The 20,995-nt window shown below is 41.5% G+C and overlaps 1 protein-coding gene across 4 annotated transcripts in view; it reads right to left on the reverse strand.

Annotated features, from left to right (window-relative positions):
• Positions 1-1,097: 1,097 nt before the first annotated feature.
• Positions 1,098-20,995, reverse strand: part of prex1 (phosphatidylinositol-3,4,5-trisphosphate-dependent Rac exchange factor 1) — an 85,210-nt gene continuing 65,312 nt past the window's right edge. For 2 of the 4 annotated variants that reach the window (XM_069526068.1, XM_069526069.1), the window contains 17 exons: positions 19,380-19,665; positions 18,586-18,801; positions 15,064-15,152; positions 14,364-14,446; positions 12,923-13,013; positions 12,692-12,820; positions 12,500-12,541; positions 11,334-11,551; positions 10,974-11,076; positions 8,564-8,707; positions 7,288-7,402; positions 6,195-6,261; positions 5,984-6,028; positions 5,129-5,304; positions 4,613-4,715; positions 3,372-3,439; positions 1,098-3,255 (listed from right to left, as the gene is read on the reverse strand). In XM_069526068.1, coding sequence (XP_069382169.1) covers positions 3,213-3,255; positions 3,372-3,439; positions 4,613-4,715; positions 5,129-5,304; positions 5,984-6,028; positions 6,195-6,261; positions 7,288-7,402; positions 8,564-8,707; positions 10,974-11,076; positions 11,334-11,551; positions 12,500-12,541; positions 12,692-12,820; positions 12,923-13,013; positions 14,364-14,446; positions 15,064-15,152; positions 18,586-18,801; positions 19,380-19,665 — 2,018 coding nt within the window. In that variant the 3' untranslated portion in view covers positions 1,098-3,212. The remainder of the gene's footprint in view (positions 3,256-3,371; positions 3,440-4,612; positions 4,716-5,128; positions 5,305-5,983; positions 6,029-6,194; positions 6,262-7,287; positions 7,403-8,563; positions 8,708-10,973; positions 11,077-11,333; positions 11,552-12,499; positions 12,542-12,691; positions 12,821-12,922; positions 13,014-14,363; positions 14,447-15,063; positions 15,153-18,585; positions 18,802-19,379; positions 19,666-20,995) is intronic. The other 2 variants (XM_020089345.2, XM_069526070.1) reach the window with 1 other exon arrangement.

Consider the following 20,995-nt stretch of genomic DNA (forward strand, 5'->3'; position numbering starts at 1 on the left):
GTATGTTCATGCAATATTCATAAGTGCAGCTTCCTTCAGTCAGGGGGTAATGGACACTGAAAACTGTGTCAAGCTGCGTTTTTAAGGTTTGACTGAGCAGCAGTAAAGGGGCACACAAACAATTAGGGCACAGAAATGGAACATGTCAATGTTATAGAGGAAACAATGTCCTTCAGTACAGAGCATACCTCTGCCAATGAGAAACACCCCTTCATATAATAGTGCTTATAGTAGAAAGAAAAAAATAGTCAGAAAACACAGTTAAAGAAAGTGAAAATAAAAACCCTGGATCCGACCTTTAATCCATATCTACACCAGAATGTAATGGGTTCTTCCTATCCCTCCATACCTCATTGGTTTTGGCATAATCCTGCTAAAAAACATCAGCCAGCAAACAGACATACGTGAAAACATGACTCTCCTTGGTGGAGGCATCCATGTAGATCACTTTGTAGCACTCAGAAAGTGAAAGATAAGAACTAAACGAAGTCTGTCAGTGACTTAGTGAATCCACTTTCCCCATGATAAGCATCAGGTTCACTGGACTGTAGAGATACAATAGAGATCATTTGATATATACTGTGCCATACAGCTAATTTGTTAGTAAGTGCACTAAAACTATTTTTGTTCTCTCTCAGCAGCACTTAGTCACAACTCAATGTTTTTACTTCAAGCAAATCAGTTTCAGTGCTTTCTGCTTTCGAGTTGCTTGTGTGAAACTGCAACAGACCACAAAAACATTTACAGGACATTGGAACACAAGGAAATTACAATGTACCAATACTAATTCTACAAACATCTGTCTGTATGTGGAACTCATATCTCGCTCATCACACTTGGCATGTGAATTTTAAATTGCCTGAAGAAGACAGGTGACGTCAATCATTTAAACTTATATATAAACCACATATGAACAGTGAAAAAGAAAAAAGTTTCATTTTACGAAAAACAAAATATAAAATCTTCATTTCAAAGAAACCAGGTAGGATTAATACACAAAGATTTCTAACTTCTCTCTGAACAAACGTCCAGCAACCCTTGATCTTTGTGTGTTTGCATTTCTATCATCACGGCTCAACACTACTGCCACGCTGAAAAACATTGTCATACTGTGAAGATTTTATTTACTAGCTTGTTAAGATTGCATTTACAATGATCATTTTAGAAAGATTCAACAAAGATGCTTTGTACAGTTATTTTCAGGCAACACAAAATTGCAAATAAAGTATGTACAGTAATGAAACATTAGAATAATGTAAATAAAATGTGTAATCAGTGACATATTTCTTTGTCTGGCTACACCAACATGCTGCAGTCATTAGCTAATTTAAACAAACACTTAAGACCAGGAGTTTTTACAATGTACAATAAGAGCAAACTTGATATGGGAAATGATGATAATGAAAATATCCTCTGAGTTGTGTAGGCAAACCACTGGATCTAAATCTACAGTGACCATGCTACTGCCAGGGGATGTGTAGAGTCAGTTCCAACATGCTCATTTGGAGCCAGACCTCTTTTAAACAAATAAAAAGGACTAAGTGATCTGCCGGTGCAGAATGTCAAGGAGGATTCTTGAACTGCATTTACACCTTTCTAACAGTCAAAAACTACCACTTGTCAGTGAAGTTAAGCTCAGTAAAAGAAAAAAACCTTCTCTTCAAATGCACAGTCACAAATACAAAATGTTTTATATACTATATTATTTCCATAAAAATAATGCATTTTAATGTATAGCATTACTCTGCTGCCATAAGACATAACCTATCTTTTCCTCTGTCATAGTTACAGTTTGTATGTACAAGAAACTAAAATCTTCAGTAAAATAATAGCAATGTTACTGCGAATAAGTCCTGGAGAGATCCCTTTGTTTACATCATCCACAAACTGCTTACAGTACTTTTTTTACTGACACTGCAACTTGTACGGACCAGTCATTGTGCTTCTTTTCATACCTACAGTAAATACGACAACATAAAAGCCAATTCAAAAGTAAACACAATGTCTTAGTTAAAAGAAGGCAATTCTTCAACTAGTACATTTTAAGTCATATATTAATAATTTAACGATGATTCAACATCCCGACCTTTTGACCTGGCTTGTACAGTTAGCTGTAGCTTCCTTTATCCTGATTCAGATGAGCCAGCTTCTGTTCATCTTCACTCCCCTGAAGATTTCCTGATGTAATCAAACTCTATAGACATAAATAAAATGAAATACACGAGCAGTAACGTCTAAAAGAAATGGCATGCCATTGGTCCTTTAAATATTATTCAATAAGTAGGCTGGAATGCTTTTAGATTCTTTAATACCTGATATAGAATAAGTGAGGGATAAAAAAGCTCCTTCCAGACACAATAAATAACTATCCTTCATATAGTGCAGTAATACAGTACTCGCACTAATCCTACAGTAATTGCACAGTAACCACATGCAACAGGTTAAGGAAAAGAGCAGCCCAGTCTATTATCTGACTTTCTTTTTATTACCTGCCCCTCAATCCCTACTTCCATCTTTCTGTCTATTCTTTGACTTTCTGCATCTATTCAGTCTGCTAGCTCACATGAATACCTCATGTTCTACTTCACCTGGGGTCCCAACATTGAGCCCTGGGGAACACCTGCCAAAACAGAGAAAGAGACTCTCTGGACCCGCAGTCCAAGGCAAAATGGGATAACGTCTGTGTTCAGGATGACAGCCAGCTCAGCTACAGGTAGTTTGGTTAATCCAGTTAATCATACGAGCTCAGTTATGAGCACAATCGCTGCGGATGTTGTCTTTGTGAGATCTCCCTTCCACTCACGTTGAATACTGCGCCCCCAGTTGTCAAGTCAATGGTGTCAGCTAGGTGAAGACATACAGCCACAGTAGTAATACTTCTTTCTGGGGTTTTTTCCCGGTACAACAGTACATGATTAGTCCTGAGCTTCAGGCTGTGTCAGTGTCCCTGTGGGTGTTCTCAGGTTACTGACATTAGTCATCTGTGCCGTCTTGTTTAGTCTGTACTTTGCACTGAAGACTCTAGTGGTATCCATGTTGGAATGATCCCTGTGTAATTGGGGCAGTGGAGGGGTGAAAGGTCTTTCTGTCAGCAGTGTCTTTTGGAGGAAATCCGGTGAGACTCGCCCTCTTTTGTTGCTGTCGTCTCTCATCATATCTTCCTCTACCACAATCACCCCCTCTCTGGCGAGTTCACTGGAGTGATGCTTTTCTTAGAGCTCTCCGTCTGAGGGTGGCAAACACAGCTTGAAGAGCCTGCCGACCAAGAAAAAATGCAAGTGAGACAAACCACCCCGTGTGCGACCATAAATGGTGCAGTGCACAGATAGTATGAGCTGAGGCGCCTGCTGGAACTGGTTTCTATACATTACCTTGGAGCAGATGGAGGCATCTGGTCCATTACCTTGAGATTTTTAGCAGTGAGCTCAACTCTTGCCCCCTGGTGGAATAGAGAACACATTTCATAAGCTCCACATAGCAGTTAGTTACTTATAATGTGAAGAAATACTTGTTCTATACAAGGAGACCTGAAATATTTTCTAGTAGTACACAAGAATGTTTTGTATGACTTTGTCTCAGGCATCCATCCTGTAAAAATGTTATGAGTTAGATACTCATACTGCATTTGGACTTTAACTCCCATGATTAAAGAATAGGTTTTACAGTGACAACATGATCATACGTTGTTATAATAAAAAAAACATTGATGTTGAAACAAGTCACACAAAAAGTCACTGAAGACTTTACTGTACATATTCCTGGAGTTTTAGCAGATGTAATACATTTCACTGTGATGTGCTTTACATTCAGCCCAGCCCTAGTTCTTACTAAAATAATTTCCCCTGAAAAAGATATGTGCTACAGTCTAATGTAACTGTTCTGCTATGAACGGCTGTACTTCTATGATGCATATCATGCTCAGCTGTTTTACCCTGTCATGGGGGTGTTATCTCAGTTATATTTAGCACTGAGGTGAGTGGTGCTGCTGCACTAGACTATTATATCCAGAAGTTTTTCTAACATTCTGGTGCATACTCTCATGTACATAAACAGGGAGGACAAGAAACCAGAAACTCAGTTTGATACATCACCTTTAACTAAAACCTCATTAATAAATATATAGTTAAATGGAGACAAATCTGAATATAAAACACTTCATTTAAGGTTGAATTTATGGCAGATCCACTGAACATTAAGTGGCAACTGAGTGTACACACTTAGATCAAAGGTCAAATGACTCCTTAAAGGGATAGTTCACCTGTGAGCCACGTGTGAACGCGGCTCTAGAGGATATCAGAGGACATTTAGGCACAAACATGGTGTGAATAACGCTGTTTCGAGTCGAAGGGGCTTACTGACACTTGGATGACAGCACAAAATGCCTACATACTGCTGGAGGCATTTAGTTTGCGTTCGAAGAATCGGTCACCATTTACTTTAATTGATTTGGCTGCAATTCTGTTTGCCCCTCAAACTCCAGAAGTGTTTTGAGGACTCTCCCACCCCTCTACTGGCATCTTGGTGAGTAGATAATGAGTCAATTTTTATTGAACAATCCTTTTAAGGGACCCCTGCTGGACCCCAGGCTGAGATAAAGGCCCCTGTGGTTTACCTGTTTACGCATAATGTCCATGGTCTGCATGATGCAGCGCGGCATGAGGCCGTGGTTCCTGGCTAAGATCATTGCCTGCTCCAGTGTCACACTTAGAGAACATCTGCAAAGAGCAGAAGAGAAGATTAGTGCTTGTACCACAGACACACACAGGCATACACATTTCCTGGAGACTTACTCTTTTACTACTTTCTAAGTTTAACCCTAACCCTGACCATAACCTAACGTTAAACATATCTTCACCTTAGAATGTAATGGTTTACTTGGGGGTTTGATTTTTGTCCCCATAAGGAAGCTATGTCCCCATTATGAGTAATACCTGGAGATGACATAAAATAAAAATGGACGCGTGTACATCTGCTAAATACTATAGTAAAAATGAATTCAGACAGTGAGGTACAGCTGCTGTTGAAGGTTTAGCGGTACACGTCCTCCCCTCCGCACCATGTTAATCTTTATTTTAGCTGGTGATGCTACACAAGCAGTAGAACAGTGTTGGCGTGGTGCCAGGCTGACCTCTGCATGCCAGTGCCACACATGGTGATGTGGCAGGCTCCCAGGCGGTTACACAGCTCAGAGGACACACACAGCACGCTGACACCCGATGGGTGGCCTTGAGCGCTCGGGCGCATGTTGATGTATGACTGCATTAGTCGACAGAGGTCGTCCAGTGTGTTGAGGGGTCGCAGCAGCTATATGGGGAAGGAAGCGAAGGTTGGAGAGGTTCAGGTTAGACTTTTAACAAGAAAATAACAATAGAGTATCACAAAAGTGTCCATCTTACCAAATCTTTGAGACTACTATTGAGTTTTAAAATGAGGACAAAATTTCACTTGTTTTCTAATAAGTAATAATAAGCACTTTTGGCATTTTCCCCAAGAAAAGGGACAGAATAATTATTATGATTTTAGTTTGAGACAAAAAGACAAAAATGTGAACAAAAGTTGATCTGAGTAAGAAAGAAGTGAAATTATCTCACACACTTTATTACTCAATACCCGACTAAGCTGAGCAACTGACTTGTTTAGATGGTGCACCAGCAGAAACAACAGGACAACAACCACAAATAACAAAAGTACAGGTTCAACTCTCTGTAGTCTTGAGGATCATGTAGCAACATTAAAACCAGTCGTCTGTTTAATGTTGTGGCTGATCGGTGTACATCACAACTATTCTCTATAAAGTTTTAATCACTGGAATCTATTGCAGCTACTGTCAGTTTGGGTCACTAGAACTTTCTTTCTAATCTAATCATCACTGAGGTCGAGTTTATAATGCCGACGTGTTGAGGTTAGTTGGAGTTAATGGGGGGGTCTTGATGAGCTAGTGGGGGTTTCCAGTTGAGAGAAACAGGACAACAGTCCATCTTACTTTGGAAATGCTTGGTTGCAGGTCTCTAACTTCAAGGCCCAGTATCTGTACTTGCATTTATATTCAGTCACAACATTATATACAAATGGACTTATGTTACAAGAGCATGATATAAATGGATAAAAGTTCACATGGACTGTAATGTACACATTCTGTGAGCACAGCAGAAGCAGCAGATGGAATATATACATCAGGATAAATATATATTTACCTGGTCAATCTTCATAGCTGTGGTGTTTGAGTCTGTCGGGAGATTGGACTTCTCCAAATAGAAAGCCCTGTTTGAGACAAGAACACAATTCTTCATCTGGTTCAGAAATCTATACATTTCATCCTCTGACTCACTTTGTGAGAGAGCTGAGTCACCGAACATCTAGCGCACTTCACTCTGTCATGCAGGGCAAATAAGACCAGCTACAAAAAAATTCCCTTCCTGAAGCACAACTCAGTCTGAGTCAGAAGAAATGAACAGAAACAGAGGACATTTTACTAAAAAAGAACATCCCTTATTGCCTCGTAGACAGGACAATAGAAAAAGAAAGGAATCCAGTGTTTCACATTAATTATCTAGACTGTGGAGGCTCGCCATATTCTGATTTGTCCTGCAAGTTTCATAATGAACCAAGACTTTTCTTACACTTCTCAAAATAATATAAGAGTTCTCTAACTCGGTGTGCAGTGCTATTAGCTGTGTGCTCGCTCTCACACTACCATGTTCTCCCACATGTTGGTGGTATGGTCCAAAGCATTCTTATGTCCATGCTATCAGACCTGATAGTTCCATGCAATGCAGTTCTTTCTCTTGGGTGAGAACATATCTTTCATTCTGTAGTCTGTGTACCTCTCACATGAGAGTGATCTTTGTGCAGGTGCACCCCCGCTACAACCACCGATTGAATTAATTCTGTGGGGAACGATGGAATCTCATTCTCTATTTCACAGAGCTCACACAACAATAAAAGACTGTCCTTCTCTGGAGTAGCATTAACTCTGCCCATCTCAAGGGATAACATGGTCATACTAGTGTCGGAGAAACAATACACATGAGGGATTTTTGCATCACTAAATGAGCGAAGCAAAGAAATCCTGTTAGCTGATGTGGGACAGGTTTGAATAAAGGAGAAAATGTTCTCATTTAGAAAGATTCTTGACCTTGGAAACTGTTCAATGTAAATTAACACAGTAACCGACTAGTTTCTGCTTATGCAACACCATAGGGTGAACTCCCCCTTAAAGGTGAAACATAATAACAGTGCTGGTGAGTAAACTGCTGGAGGGCTATGATGCAGTGTAGCACAGCGTACCTGAGTCTGCGGTAATAGGCCTTGACCTTCTCTAGTGAGACAGCGTTGGTGCGCTGCTGGAAATCCTCCATGGCGCTATAGTCCTGCTGGGACACTCCCTCTGGACGCTCCAGTGCTGGGTAAAACAGACGGGAAGCATTTAGGTCAGCACATATTTATATGATCCCTTTATATCACACCCTCAAACCTTAACCCTCACAACTGTACAAATTCTTTGGTACTGTACTTAAATGATTTTTCAGGTATCTTTACTTTTTGCATTTATAACAACCTTTTATTTTAACTCCTGACATTTTTCCACAAATATCTGTACTTTCCCCATGCCGGGCCTTATCTGAATTCAGAATACTCAATTTAATACATTATATTCATTTCCTCCTGGACATCTTTTCTTGCTTTAGCCTCTGCTAGTTCATTGATTTTTGTAAATTATATTTGAAGCAAGAGTGGTTTAAGTTTATTAGTCTTTTGTACAATAATTGTACTTTTTACTTTTATACTTTGAGTCCACTTCAGACCCTGTACTTTTATAATTTTACTTAATAAAAGGGTTGAATCAGCACTTATACCTAAACTTATTTTCAAAACTGAATTTGGGTAAAGAATGTGTGTACTATTGCCATCTCAGATTACTCATTAACATGAGTATAATTGAAAGTCTTCCTGATTTACACACACACACCACAGTGTCACAATGCATGACATAACTCAACCTGTAGCTTATTCTCTTTTCCAGTAGGTGGTGATGTTGATTCAGATATCACTACCCAATGTTTTGTGGCACTTTCTTCTACACTGAATTGCCTTAGAACAATATGAGCTCTCTCAATGGGTTAGTTTTCTAGCTGAAACCTCTGTATGAAAATTGAATAGCTATCTCACATACGGGCACGATGCATACTGGTATCCACTCACACTAACGCTGGCTGCGGCTGATGGAGGATTAGAAAGAGCTTGGTAACAAAAACAGAATGTAAAGGTGGAGCAACAAAAAGCTTCAATTTAAAAATAAAAGCAGTCTGAAGATAAAATCAGTACATGTGAGCTGTATGGCTTCTTCTGTTTGTAGAAAAATCCATTTAAAGTCAGTGATATATGGAGAAAAACACCCTTTATGATGCTGAAGTTGAGGGATTGTGTATCATAAGGACAACAGCCTACCCTGCTTCACGTGACTGTTGCATCATGCTATATCAGTTGATCTACACCCTGCACCTATCCCCCTGCAGTGTTCTCACTTTCTCCAGTTCCTCGTTCCCAGCCCGCTCAGTCTTACCCTTGGTGAACAGGACCGTGTGGAGCTTGAGGCTGCCGCCGTTCTGCAACCGACTGGGCAGCTCGCTGAAGTGACAGCTGTCTAGGTACAGGGTGACCCTCAGGGCCTGTCGGCTGCCCTCCACCTGGTAACACACCGGTGTGTCTGCAACACACACACACACAGGCAGGGGAGAGGTTAACAATGCTGAGTATTATAGTTTTGGCTTTGAGATATTTATTTTGTTTTGCAAATCACTTTGCATTTACAAAACTTTGCATTAGCATAAAAGAATAACAGTAAAGCAATAGTAACATTTTATAAAGAACAGAAAACGAAACCTCTGTGTTTGTTATTCAGCTGGATTTCGAACTACTTCACTTAATTAAATTTTAAGGTGGAGTGGGGCATGAACAAAGGAAGAATCCACTACATTTTGGTGTGGGTCGGGATCAGGATAATAATTTTAATGAAAAAAAAAAAAACATGCATGGTTTGGGGACTGATATTTATGTGTGTGCAAGTTGGTGCATATGTGGATCTAGTAAATTTAAATCTGGTTTCATTAGGGGACTGTTGGGCCTCTGCAAAGGTATTCACTCAACTGAATATCTTTCTAGTTGTTATTAAGACCTACAATAAATACACTTTTTGCTACAGGATTTCTGTTATAGTGCAGGTTTCCATTAAGGTCAGCACTGCTGCATTGATAAGCATTTTCCATCATTTCAAATAATGTGTAATGTGTGTGTATTGTTCTTTCTAAAATGACTTCATGAATCACTGCAGTTTTATAAGATGTTCAAACCTTCCACAACAGAAGGTGGAAAACTGACTGTGTCACCACCACCATCGTCTTTAGTTTAGTCTTGACACTGACACAGAGTGAACACACAATAATGGAAAAAGTGACACAGGGCTATTTAAATGTTACAGTAGTACTTAACTGTGTACTAGTCATGTCAGGAGCAGATGGTTAAAACATTTGCAAAATATCATTGTCTGGCAGATCTTTTATTCTTATTAAAACTGAATGCAACAGAAACAACTGCGTTTGTGAAAGAAGTCATTACTATCTCACTTGTCTTCAGAGCAGTAACCTTTTCCAATCCCACAAACAATACACGAGTAGAAATCATTTTATAAGTCAGACTTGTGCTGACGCCTCCTAACATTTTGCAACTGCAAGACACGGACAGTTGTCAGATAATGGAAAAGATGACCTTTACTGAGCGACCTCTAGGGTCAGTGCTCTTTCCTGGAGAACCCATCAAGCTATAATACTGGAGAATTGGCTGTGATTCTTGAGGCTGAACTCAGACTCCTCAGAGTTACAGACTCATTCTGCATTGCTATAGCTCCCAGCCTGCGGAAGACGCCATTAACAAATCAATGAACGCTGCTGCAACCTGAGCTGAATATTCAACTGCAGGAAAGTAGTTTGGTTGGAAACTATTCTTCCCTTGGAAGTGAAGAGTCTGCAAACTGCGTTTATCTCTCCATATATATATAAATGACCAAGTCAACGTGTTACATGTATACGCAACGGTTGTATGTCCGTGCAGAATGTATGCATGCAAACTCTAAATATTTCCATCTGGCGAGCGTAAAACCAGGAATAGTAAATGCCTGCCTCATCCATAGCTTTGCCTTCTCCTCCTATAATGGGAAGTGCATGTTAGGCTTTTCCTTTGAGCGGCAATCTCTGCTGGCCATATTGACGCAGCTGAAAAGAGAACTGATTCAGGATGCTGTTGTCATTTGTATCTGCTGGCTTTAAGGCTTCTGGCCGCCGGCAGCACCTTTGGTGAATACAGCTACTGAGGTTATTAAAGGCACCGGGTCTAAACTTTATACACACACGCAGGTCAAGACTGACAATGGCCACCTTTGAACAAAGCAGGTGCATCCTCAGTCTGCTGCAGTACACTGTGTTCTGACCTTGAACGTTTTGTGGAGGACGGACGCAGTGAAAACCACAAATTCAATTTATCATTTTCATTCTCCGAGATAAAATGTCTCCACATGTCGATGAAAGAATATAACATGTGTATGTGTATTTAACTGTAATGTTTCTGTGGGTGCTTCTGCCAAGTGTTTTAGAACTGCAGTGAAGTTTAAATGACGCCCTGTACAGCTTGTCAGGAGGAACCATGTTATCTGTAATAAAAGGACAAAGAGACTACATGCTCTGTCCTTGCGTAAGATGATTTATGGAGCCATTATAGTGTTGTTTTAGCTCCCTATTCAGTCGCTCCTCACTGAAACGATAATTAAATCTGCAATGGCAAAATGACAATTTCGCCCTGAATAGTTACCATAGATCCATATAATGGAACTTTATTCAGAGTTGGTGAAACCAGACAGCTGCTGATTAGCGGCCGTCTGGTTTCAATGGGCCAAGTCAGTCTTTGTTGGTGGAGTCTCTTACTTGCGACTAGACACTCGTCCTCCAGTTGCCTGAAGAACACAGTGACTTTGTCCAAGTCCAACAGGGCCGCCTTGGTATCTTCCAGCATGGTCCGTTCCTCTTTCTGTCAGTAAAGAGAGAAAATGTTCAGAGGCCGCCCCATGTGGGTTTGGATTGTTGTGACGACAGCTATATGGCAAGAAATCCATAAAAACCCAGGGTATTTGAATTAGTGACACATTACAAATGTGGACAGGAAAAGCACACCATGATGTTTGTTTTCTACATCAGTGGCCAGTGCCCCCCTGGCCTGGCACCTTGATCCACTCCTGGGCGAGATCTCATCAACTCGTATCACAAATTAAAACCCTCTGTCCTCACCAGGTGCGGTGCTAGCGTGGACTGGAAGTGCAGTAGAACACCAATGACGGATATTTGCTCCAGCCACTTGCGACTGGTCTCCTTGCCGTCTTCCTGGTACTCGCCAGCGTTGTTGAAGCGCGACCGGAGTGCCGCCAGCAGCTGCTCAGCCAGCGTGCACAGGGCTCCCGTCACCGCCTGGCAGAAGATCACATCCCGTCGCAGCTGCAGAGATGTATCTGATGTGGGGGATCAGACAGTGCAGTGGAGCAGGTACAGAGAAAGGGGGGAGTGTATGGAGAGAAGAGGGGGAGCAGTATGACAAAGCAGTACAGAGGAAGAAAGGCAAAGGAGAACAAGGTGAGATGGTCAGTGGACAGGAGAGGGTAAAGCACTCTAAATATCCCTTATTTTAACATGTCTTGCTCCTATACAAATACTTTATATCATTAGCCTGACACCCCCTGAGAGCATGTGTCCCATTAACTAACACCATATGCCACCGTGCAAAGTTCAAAGTGATTGGAGCATCATGTGCTTCGACACTGAACCTTTTCTGTACAAACACATCGAACAACTGGCTTCAAGCTGGAAAGTATCCCGCTCTGGAAAAGGAAAGCATTTCTGACAACTCTGACTTTTAAGAATTATTAAATTACACTGGAAACTAAGTAAATGTAAACATCTGCTTCATGTTTGGCAATGAAGCAGATGTGAAGAAATGAAAACATACATGACACAGGGCTATTATATCCACTATTTTTCAATAGTAATGTAAAAAGTGGACATGTATTTTTTCAGAGCTGGTGTTTTTAAGAAATAAAGAAAATATAAATAGAACCTGATTCAATGATGAACATTTCCACATAAACAGAATTCCTGACATTTTAAATGTTTCATTTGAAAATGAATCATCTTTTGCAGATGTCCTGAAATTGAACTGGCCGTAATTTCATATGATGGATGAACTCATTTCCAAAGAGCTCGAAACTGTTGCAATCATTTAAAATACTCCACTTATGAGACCTTTCCTGCTCGAGTTCTGCTGAGAGATTGTGTGTTCATTTCTCTTCTGGTAATTTAATGAAAAATTAGAGCCGGGCTGTATCTAGTCTGATTAATTCCCACTACTGTGCTTTAAATATGACTATGAACTGGTTCCTGTCAACAATGACATGTCACTCTACCTGTGCACTTGAGCAGAGCCAGGAGAAGCTGGTTCTTTCCATCTGTAAGGGTAGAAGGAAAACAAGGTGGAATGACTGACTGAAACTGTATACGTCCACATGGAGAGTGTTCATGTGCTGAGTGTGTGTGTGTGTGTGTGTGTGTGTGTGTGTTTGTGTGTGTGTGTTTGTGTGTTTGTGTGTTCAACTAACCATCCACGAATCTCTGCAGGCTCTCCACCAGGGTTTTGATAGAGCTGGGTAGGTTCCAAGGGTCCTCCTGAATGTTCTTGTGGATAACGTATCGACCACGAACTGTCCAGTCCTCGCTCTGGCGAAACTCTGTTCACATAAAAACCAGGAAATGTGTGACGGTGCGTATAACAGAAACACTGCAACACAAACTAACACAGTAAAGCATCTGCACACATATACAATATGTACCTGGTTGGCTGTGGTCAGAATAAAAGTGCTTGGTCTCCTCACAGGCCTTGGTCATGGCATGTCCTTTCAGTAGGCTGTTGATGGAGTCAACCTTTGTGCGGAAATAAAAGCACACACACGACACACAGATCGTTAGGTAATCAATCAGGCTTTCACCATATCTCATCCTCAACACACCTCTCCTTCCTTTCTTCTGCCTGCTGTCCCATTTCTTTCTGTGTCATTCAAACATACACACATGCTCACACACACTCACAACTCTGCAATAACTTTTAACCTCTAGTGTGGGTCTTTCAGCTTTAACAACAACAAGACTTGAGTGTGTTTGTAAACCCCATGAGCTGCTGTTTCCATGTGGGAAAAAGGCATAGCCGTCAAAGAGGGTGTACCCCATGGGGAGTCAAACGACATCAAATATTGGTAAGAGAAGAAAAAAAGAGGTATGGATGTCTTTAACTGAATCCACATATCAGTGAACGTCGATGTGTGCGTGTGTGTGTGTGTGAGGAGAAAGAGGGAAAGGTGGGGGAAAGAAAAGAAAGAAAGGAAGTCAAGTGAAAGATGAGAGAGAGAGAAAAGCAGGATCCTGACCAGAGGACAGACGGAGCTCCAAGAGGTAACTGGGCCCAGATGTTGACTGATTACTATCACAATCATCTGTTCCAAATGGTTTGGCAAAGGGGGGGTGGTTAATGCTGACATGTGTGTGCATGTGTGTGTGTGTGTGTGTGTGTGTGTGTGTGTGTTTCCTTGTCTTACATGTCTTGGCTGTATTTTAAACTGCAGTAATCTTAGTTGGTCCACATTTAAAGGTTTTGTATAAGTTTTCATTTGACTAGGGTTAAAGGTAGGGTTGGGATTTGTTTCATGACCGGAGTCTTCAGTAGGACAGACACACCACTGAAGCGGAGATGATAGTCAGATGTTAGTGAGCAAGTCACAGATAAATCATCTTCTAGCAGTTGTCAGTCAGTAACGTTCATGTGTTTTGGTGGCGTAGCTTTGACAAGAGGGCTGATGGGAGACAGTGGGATTTATTATTGGCATTTTTTCACAGTGCGCTTTAAAGTTCCAGTGTGTAATATTTAGGTCAAAGGGATCTATTGGCAGAAATTGAATAAAATGAATCCTAGTGATGTTTTCACTAGTGTGTTTCATCTAATTTGTACGAATTGTTGTTTTCTTTACCCTAGAACAGGACCTTTATTTTTAAATACTTTATATTCACACCAGGACAGGGTCCTTTCTGCGGTGGTCACCATGCTTTTTAAATTAGCCCAGAAGGACAAACTAAACCTTTTGAGTTTTTATAACAACTGAACATGAAAACTCCACCATTAGATGTCACTAACTTCTACACACTGAACCTTTAAGGCTTTGACAAATTAACTAGAGATGCTCAAACATGCGATGGCACCTTGCTTACATAATTTCAGCTTACCTGGTTGAAAAGGTGCTCCAGGCAGCCGTGCAACTTGTCTTGTTTGTCCGAGGAAATCCTCATGTCACATGGCAGCTCGTCCCCTGGCAGCCGATAAAACCCCAAACAAATCAGTGGGGAGAGATCACACTTTAGGACACTGGTGCTTACTTTTATTTGACCATCTGTACGTTTTAAACAAGCTCTGTCCATCTGTTGATGTAAATTCTGGTGCTCTGAATTAGAGGCTATTACAATGTGATGATAAACACATTATGAGCTCAAAGCACAAATATGTGACTCTGGCGTCTATGAAATGTTGGATCTAAAATATCTGACCACAGTCTCCTCATATCATATCAACAGCATTTCCATGATATATGATCATCATCATCATCACACAGTAAAGAGCAATAACAAGTTGGAAACTACTAATCTTCATCTATGCAAACATGCATTATTTATTGTCTTTGTTTGACACACAGGAATCGTATATCTGCCTCAGCCTAGCTTATGTTGTTTATCTTGAATTCACTTTTTCTTGTGCATAGGTTCTGAACTGATCATTGTTTCACTTGGAATATGACGTAAAGAGCCAAAAGCCACAGAAAATATGTAGCTGACCAAATATTCCAGTACTGCAGATATCACAGAGAGCCATAAACATCAAAGATGGACGAGAAAACAGCATTTCTTTTCATGCAATTCGTTCATTGATTACCTGATCCCATCTCATCGCTCCCTAGGTACGAGCTGTTACTCCGCACACTGGTGTAGGACAGGACTGAGTCTCTGTTGCTGTTGCATTCACTGCAATAACGCACATAACATACAAACACAAACAGTAAAAAAAGGGGTTCATTCCAATGTTAAACCACAGAGGGGATTTTTGTGTGTCTTGTAATTATGCTGCCAAATAATCCTTCGGATTGTAAAAGTCTTATCTGATTTACAGTATGTGAGACCGAAGGTAATTAGATGTTTCTCACAGCAACAACCAGCCCCTGGTTTACACAAAGAAGCATTCACTCAACTGTGGTTGCATTAAGACTCCAAAACATTGGACTGACAATAAATACTGTAGATAAATTAGAATCAAACTGTGGAGTGGAGCTCAGCTCAGCTACTCTTTTACAGGCACATACTTTTTTTCAGTGCATCCTGTGTGCTATAGCTCAGTTATCAGTCTTCTTCATGCTGGTGAGTGAGAACTCTAGGAAAGTTTTATTGAAAAGAAAAAAAAGACTTAAGTCTGGCATTTACGTCATACGTAAATTGACGTGATTACTGGGAGCATGCGAGGGATTTATGTGGCTCAAAATTATACATCGCTTCAAGTGAGCACGCTGCCGATCCCCTCAGAGGAGTGCTGAGTGATTCACAGGCTGAATTGCATGACTAATGACCCACGAGCGACTACAAGCTACGAAATGACAACATCGGCTTTGTCTTACTATACCGTTATCCGGCTTGGCTGGATCAAAAAATGGGGAGTGTCAGAGGTGGGTATCAACCTGCCGGGTTGTTCTGTTGTGCCTAATGTGTTTGAATATGTGCCTGTGTTGCAAGGGAAGGAGACTGGCTACATCAGAGCTGCTACAATAACAGGGAGAGAGTTAGTGTAATGATATTTTAGTAGTCTGGCTTGAATTCTCTGCTGGCTTTCACTCTCGCACACTCATAAAAAGACATCATAATAAACGAATATATGTGAGTGTGCTAGAAAATGTTCTTGTCTTTGTCCTCTTTACCTCAATCCACTTCATCGTATCATATATCAGTCCTCTCAATGCTTTCCTCTTCATTTGTTTCCAAATATACACACAATCCCCACACAATGTCCCTGTATTGTTCCCCTTCTGGGCGCTTCTGCATGGAGAGTTGTGTTTTCCAGCTGAATGCTTAGACATACAGACTCAGTCTATCAAGCACAAACACACACAAGAGGTGATTTCCAAATTTAGCATCACACACCTGCCAAATGTGTGAGCACCACTGTGACAATTATCCTGCTTGTAGTAGCAGATCTGGCCTAAACCTAAAACAAACACACAAATGCCACCACACACACACACACACACACACACACATGCATTAAGATTTACATAGGGTGATTTATACACAGCCTGAGATGTAGGTGAGAATGCATTCACAGACACATGGAGCACACATTGCCATCCCAGTAAACAGCTCAATAAGGGCTGCCTCTGAGACTGATCTTCAATTGTAGCTTGAAGTCTTGTCTCATTTGCATACCGTCTATTGCTATATGGAGTGGCCATATGTTAACACTACACTTCGGTGTGTGTTAATGGACATATTGTCCAAAAATGCAATTTACAGGGAATACAACTTTTGCTGAGCAAGACAGGAAAAGCTGCATCGTGGATTGATTTTGAGTGATCTCTTCTCTGAGATAAACAAGTAGTGAACAGATTTATTTAGCACGTGAGGCAGGGACAAAAGATCAGTTACTAACACTTTTTGATGTGAAATGAAATGACTTCTGAATCTGGACACACTCTAGATATGACTGGAGACCAGTCAATAGTTCTTAACAGTGACACACTTGAGAGCTAATGATTCACGACAGACACAGTGTACCAGACTTTGAAACAGATGCTCACACACAGTCTGAGTGTGTGTGTAGAATAAGACAGCTTCTCCTCGTCCTTGTTCTCACATTTTAGTCCTCACAGGCTGTGGACGGCCTGTGACCTCCAACTGTTTAACTCCAGTGTGGTCTGTCACCACCTCAAGCTTTAATGTCTGATCCTCTCAGCAGGACTCCTCTACCTCTAAAACACAGCAGCAAGTTTATTCAAATCCAAAATGTAAGTGGGATTCATCTGCATACACCATGCCGCTTTACACTGCTACCTTCAAGAGTGTATTTATTTTTACCACCGGGCTTCTAAACCCTGGGTAAACACCTCACTATGTATGTATGTGTGTGTGTGTGTGTGTGTGTGGTAAACACACACGCACACACACACACTTTCCTTTACATTTTATTGTGATGAGGTAGTTGAGTTTCACATGCCGTGGCCGGGCTGTAATGACAGAGTGGGTGAGGAGGCCGCGCCCCAAACATTTGGCTGTATTATACACCAGCCCACCGCACCAACAACCAATAACTACATCTTAGTGGGTGGTGGAGGGTGGGGCTCAGCCGAGCACTGCGCAGTGAACTGTACACACACACACACACACACACACACACGCACACACACGCACACACACGCACACACACGTACACACACGTACACACACGTACACGTACACACACACACAGAAACATCTGAATGAACTCACAACAAGCAAAGGACATAACCAGATCTGACCAAAACATTTTGAAGTCATTTTTAGCTCTCCATCTTGGTTAAAATGCCAACATCTGGAATGAGTTGCAGCCTCCAATGGGGGGAAATGAGCAGCATTACAGGAGTTTGAATGTTGTTCATGTTTTATGGAGACATGTTAGAAATTTAGGTGTGAAATGATGGTGTCCCACGTCTTTTTTGCTATATCTGGTAAATAGTTTTTTTCACAGCATAAACAATTAATAGTGATTTATATCGAGCAGCTTATTGAGAAACAAAGACTGAAAATATGATTCTGTAATATTAGATTCCACTGGATTCAGAAAGATAATTATTTTTGAAGTTAGTCAGCTACCAGTTTCTACAACTGAAACCAGGGTAACATTTTAAATTCAACTTGAGCAAGTTGATTGAGTCAGTTTCTTTCTTGAGCTGTTTTCAGATAAGAATTCATGAGAATGACTGACCAACTGGGTGTGGACACAGCAGGAGCTCCTTTGCTCAGATGTATTTCACATCAGCACAGAAATCTCTGGAGCATTCAGGGGAGGGGCAGTGCAGCAGGCAGAGGTGCGAGTTAACGAAGTAATTTCGCTGCAGAAATCACATGCTATTGTTTTATAGCACATCCACACCAGCCTTTATTGCCATAATCTCTCTTGACATCTTCATTGATTGTCTGTTGCGTGTTAGAAACATCGTCAACAAGCCCACTTGCTCCTCCAGAGGATCTGCTGATGTGATCTCACATGGATTAATTTTGACATTAAACAGGGTATTTACTAGGGGGCTTGCAGGAGAAACGCCGTAGAAAGTCCCGAGCCTCTCACTCAAACATCTGCATTCTCACATAAAGATCCTCCAGAGAATGACAGGAGAGTGCAGTGCAGCTGTAGCAACACAGTCTTTAAACCAGTTACCTGTAGGAGTCCCTGTAGCTCATTGTGTCATGACCCGAGTCCTCCTGGTCCTCCTCGTTCACTTTGAAGCAAACTCTTTTAATGCCTCCATGCTCCACTTTGTCCTGGTCACAGCCGTCCTCGCAGGGGGCCAGAGACGGCTGAGATGGTTCGTAGACCGGGGGTTCCCCACCTTCCCCTTCGAGCTGCGTGGGCTCGGTGATTGATGACAAGAGGCTTAAGAGGAAAAGGATAGAAAAAAATAGCATCAACAAAGTATTATTCTTACTTTTAAATACAGTAATCCCACCTTCATTATCCAATACACACATCTTCACACCCCTTCCCTCGGCATGGACACACAATATGCGTCTTTTTTCCTTGATGTTATCCGGGCCTCACTCCCTGTTCCTGTACTGAGCCCAGCCCATAAATATTTTGGGCCTGAAGAATGTTCCTTTTGTAAGTCCTGAGCTTTAAACAAGGAAAAGGGCAGACAGACAAAGAGAGCCTGACGAACAGCCGATATAGAGATGACAGCTCCTAGCTTCTTATGCAAAGATCTTGAAATGTCACTGTGAAGGCATATAAACACCATTTGCATGCCAATATTTGATAATATCACCAGCTGCTGAGTCTGAAAAATACTTTCTGAATGGAGTAGACGAAAGATGACACTTGTCAACGGGGTTGGGAGATGGGGGGGTGATATGGAATCAGATCAAAGAAACAATAATATCCACATTTATATTAAAATGGGGTTATGCTTTTCTGTTGCACAGGATCAATGTACTTATATTTTCGGTGACACTTACACATCAATCTGAGCGACATACTGCCTCATTTCCCGCACAGCAACATCCAGGCGGCTGTACAAGTGAATGTAGGCGTCCTGGGTCTCTGTGTCCTCCTGTTTGAGCAGGAAGCTCAGACCACCTTCGTTATGGCCACTCCGTCGTCTGTCCATCGACCCCTCGCCTCCGTCCAGGGCCACGTCCCCGTTGCAATCCACCTTATCCCCTTCCAGGCCGGAACAGTTCCAGCAGGGAGCCCCCATGCTGGTCACACAATGCTGGGTGTGGGACATAGGGTTCAGCATTGCTACAGGAAAGGAAAGGAGAAGAAAAGGGGGGGGGGGGGGGGGGGGGGGGGAGATAGGAGAAACAACATGTTAGTAGTGGCTGAATAAAAAACCTTCACTATCTGACAACAACATTTAGCCCAGATGTTCAAAACCTATGAAGTCACACTCCTGTCTGTTCTCCATTTGAACTTAATGGAAAACAACTTCTTAAAGGGCCCTTGTGAGTTTGACAGATACGCACAGCGAGAGCAAGATTTAAAAAACCTCTTTACTTTGGTTGAATGCCAAACTTAGATATAATAACCTCAGATGTATCAAAACTGCTGACGGATTCTATTCTTCCTATCAACCTAATATTCTATTAGTGTATAACAAACACAGTGAGCAGAGAAGCCCTTATACATTTTATACACATTCCAGACGTTCCTTTAAGGCCCAGAGTAATAATGCAGGAATCTTTCACCTCAGGTAATAAACCTCATCATTATATTCTGTTTCTAATTGCAGCACTACAGGCTGGCTATACTCTCGCTGGAGAAACCATCATCCCTGTGGCTGTCTGCAGAACACATAATGAAAAACACCAGAGCTGAAGTGAACATCTCACCAGTGCAACTGGGAGGCAGATGTCTCACTGGCAGCTGGTGCAGAGAGGAAAGATGAGGACGAGGCAAGCTGGAACAACGTAAGCAATGCTAAATGTCTGCTGTCTAGACAGCTGTATTGCATTTTCATCTTTGCAGAGAGTAGCAGGAGTTCAGCAGTTAAGCCTCGAGACTTCGTTAATATTGAGCTGCATCATAACAACGTCAAGCCATGGAGACGCGAGAACACCACTTTTTGTATTTATGGATAAAAGATTTATCTTGTATTTTCCTCTCTTCTTGAAATGATTCCATGGTGAATTTACATTCCACTTCCACTCAATCCCTTCCTCTCACTTTCTTCTCTCCCCTTTGACCTCAGCAGCAGCAGCAGCTAGTGAATGGCACACATTCCTACGCTGCCTCGAGGCGCCGTCTTCTGACATCATTCATTCACTTTTCATGTCAATAACATGAGTATGGCCTGGAGCTAATGGAGTCTTAATGGCAGAGCACTCATCTAATTTACCATGCAAAAGCATTTTTTGAGACCTTACAGCTGCTGCGAGAGTTGGGGGCTGGTGTTCCCATCCCAGTGCTGCAGCATTTAAAATGGTCATAGAGGGTAATTAGGCAAAATGAACACTGAACCTGTGTTAAGTGGGATGAGCTGTATTATCATGAAGAGGTTGGATCTCAATGAAGCTTGGATGTGGCAGTGGATATGTGACAGAGATTGGGCTAATGTTCAAATCTACTTGAA

The sequence above is a fragment of the Paralichthys olivaceus genome, chromosome 6 (genome assembly GCF_024713975.1).
Source record: "Paralichthys olivaceus isolate ysfri-2021 chromosome 6, ASM2471397v2, whole genome shotgun sequence".
Lineage (NCBI taxonomy): Eukaryota > Metazoa > Chordata > Actinopteri > Pleuronectiformes > Paralichthyidae > Paralichthys > Paralichthys olivaceus.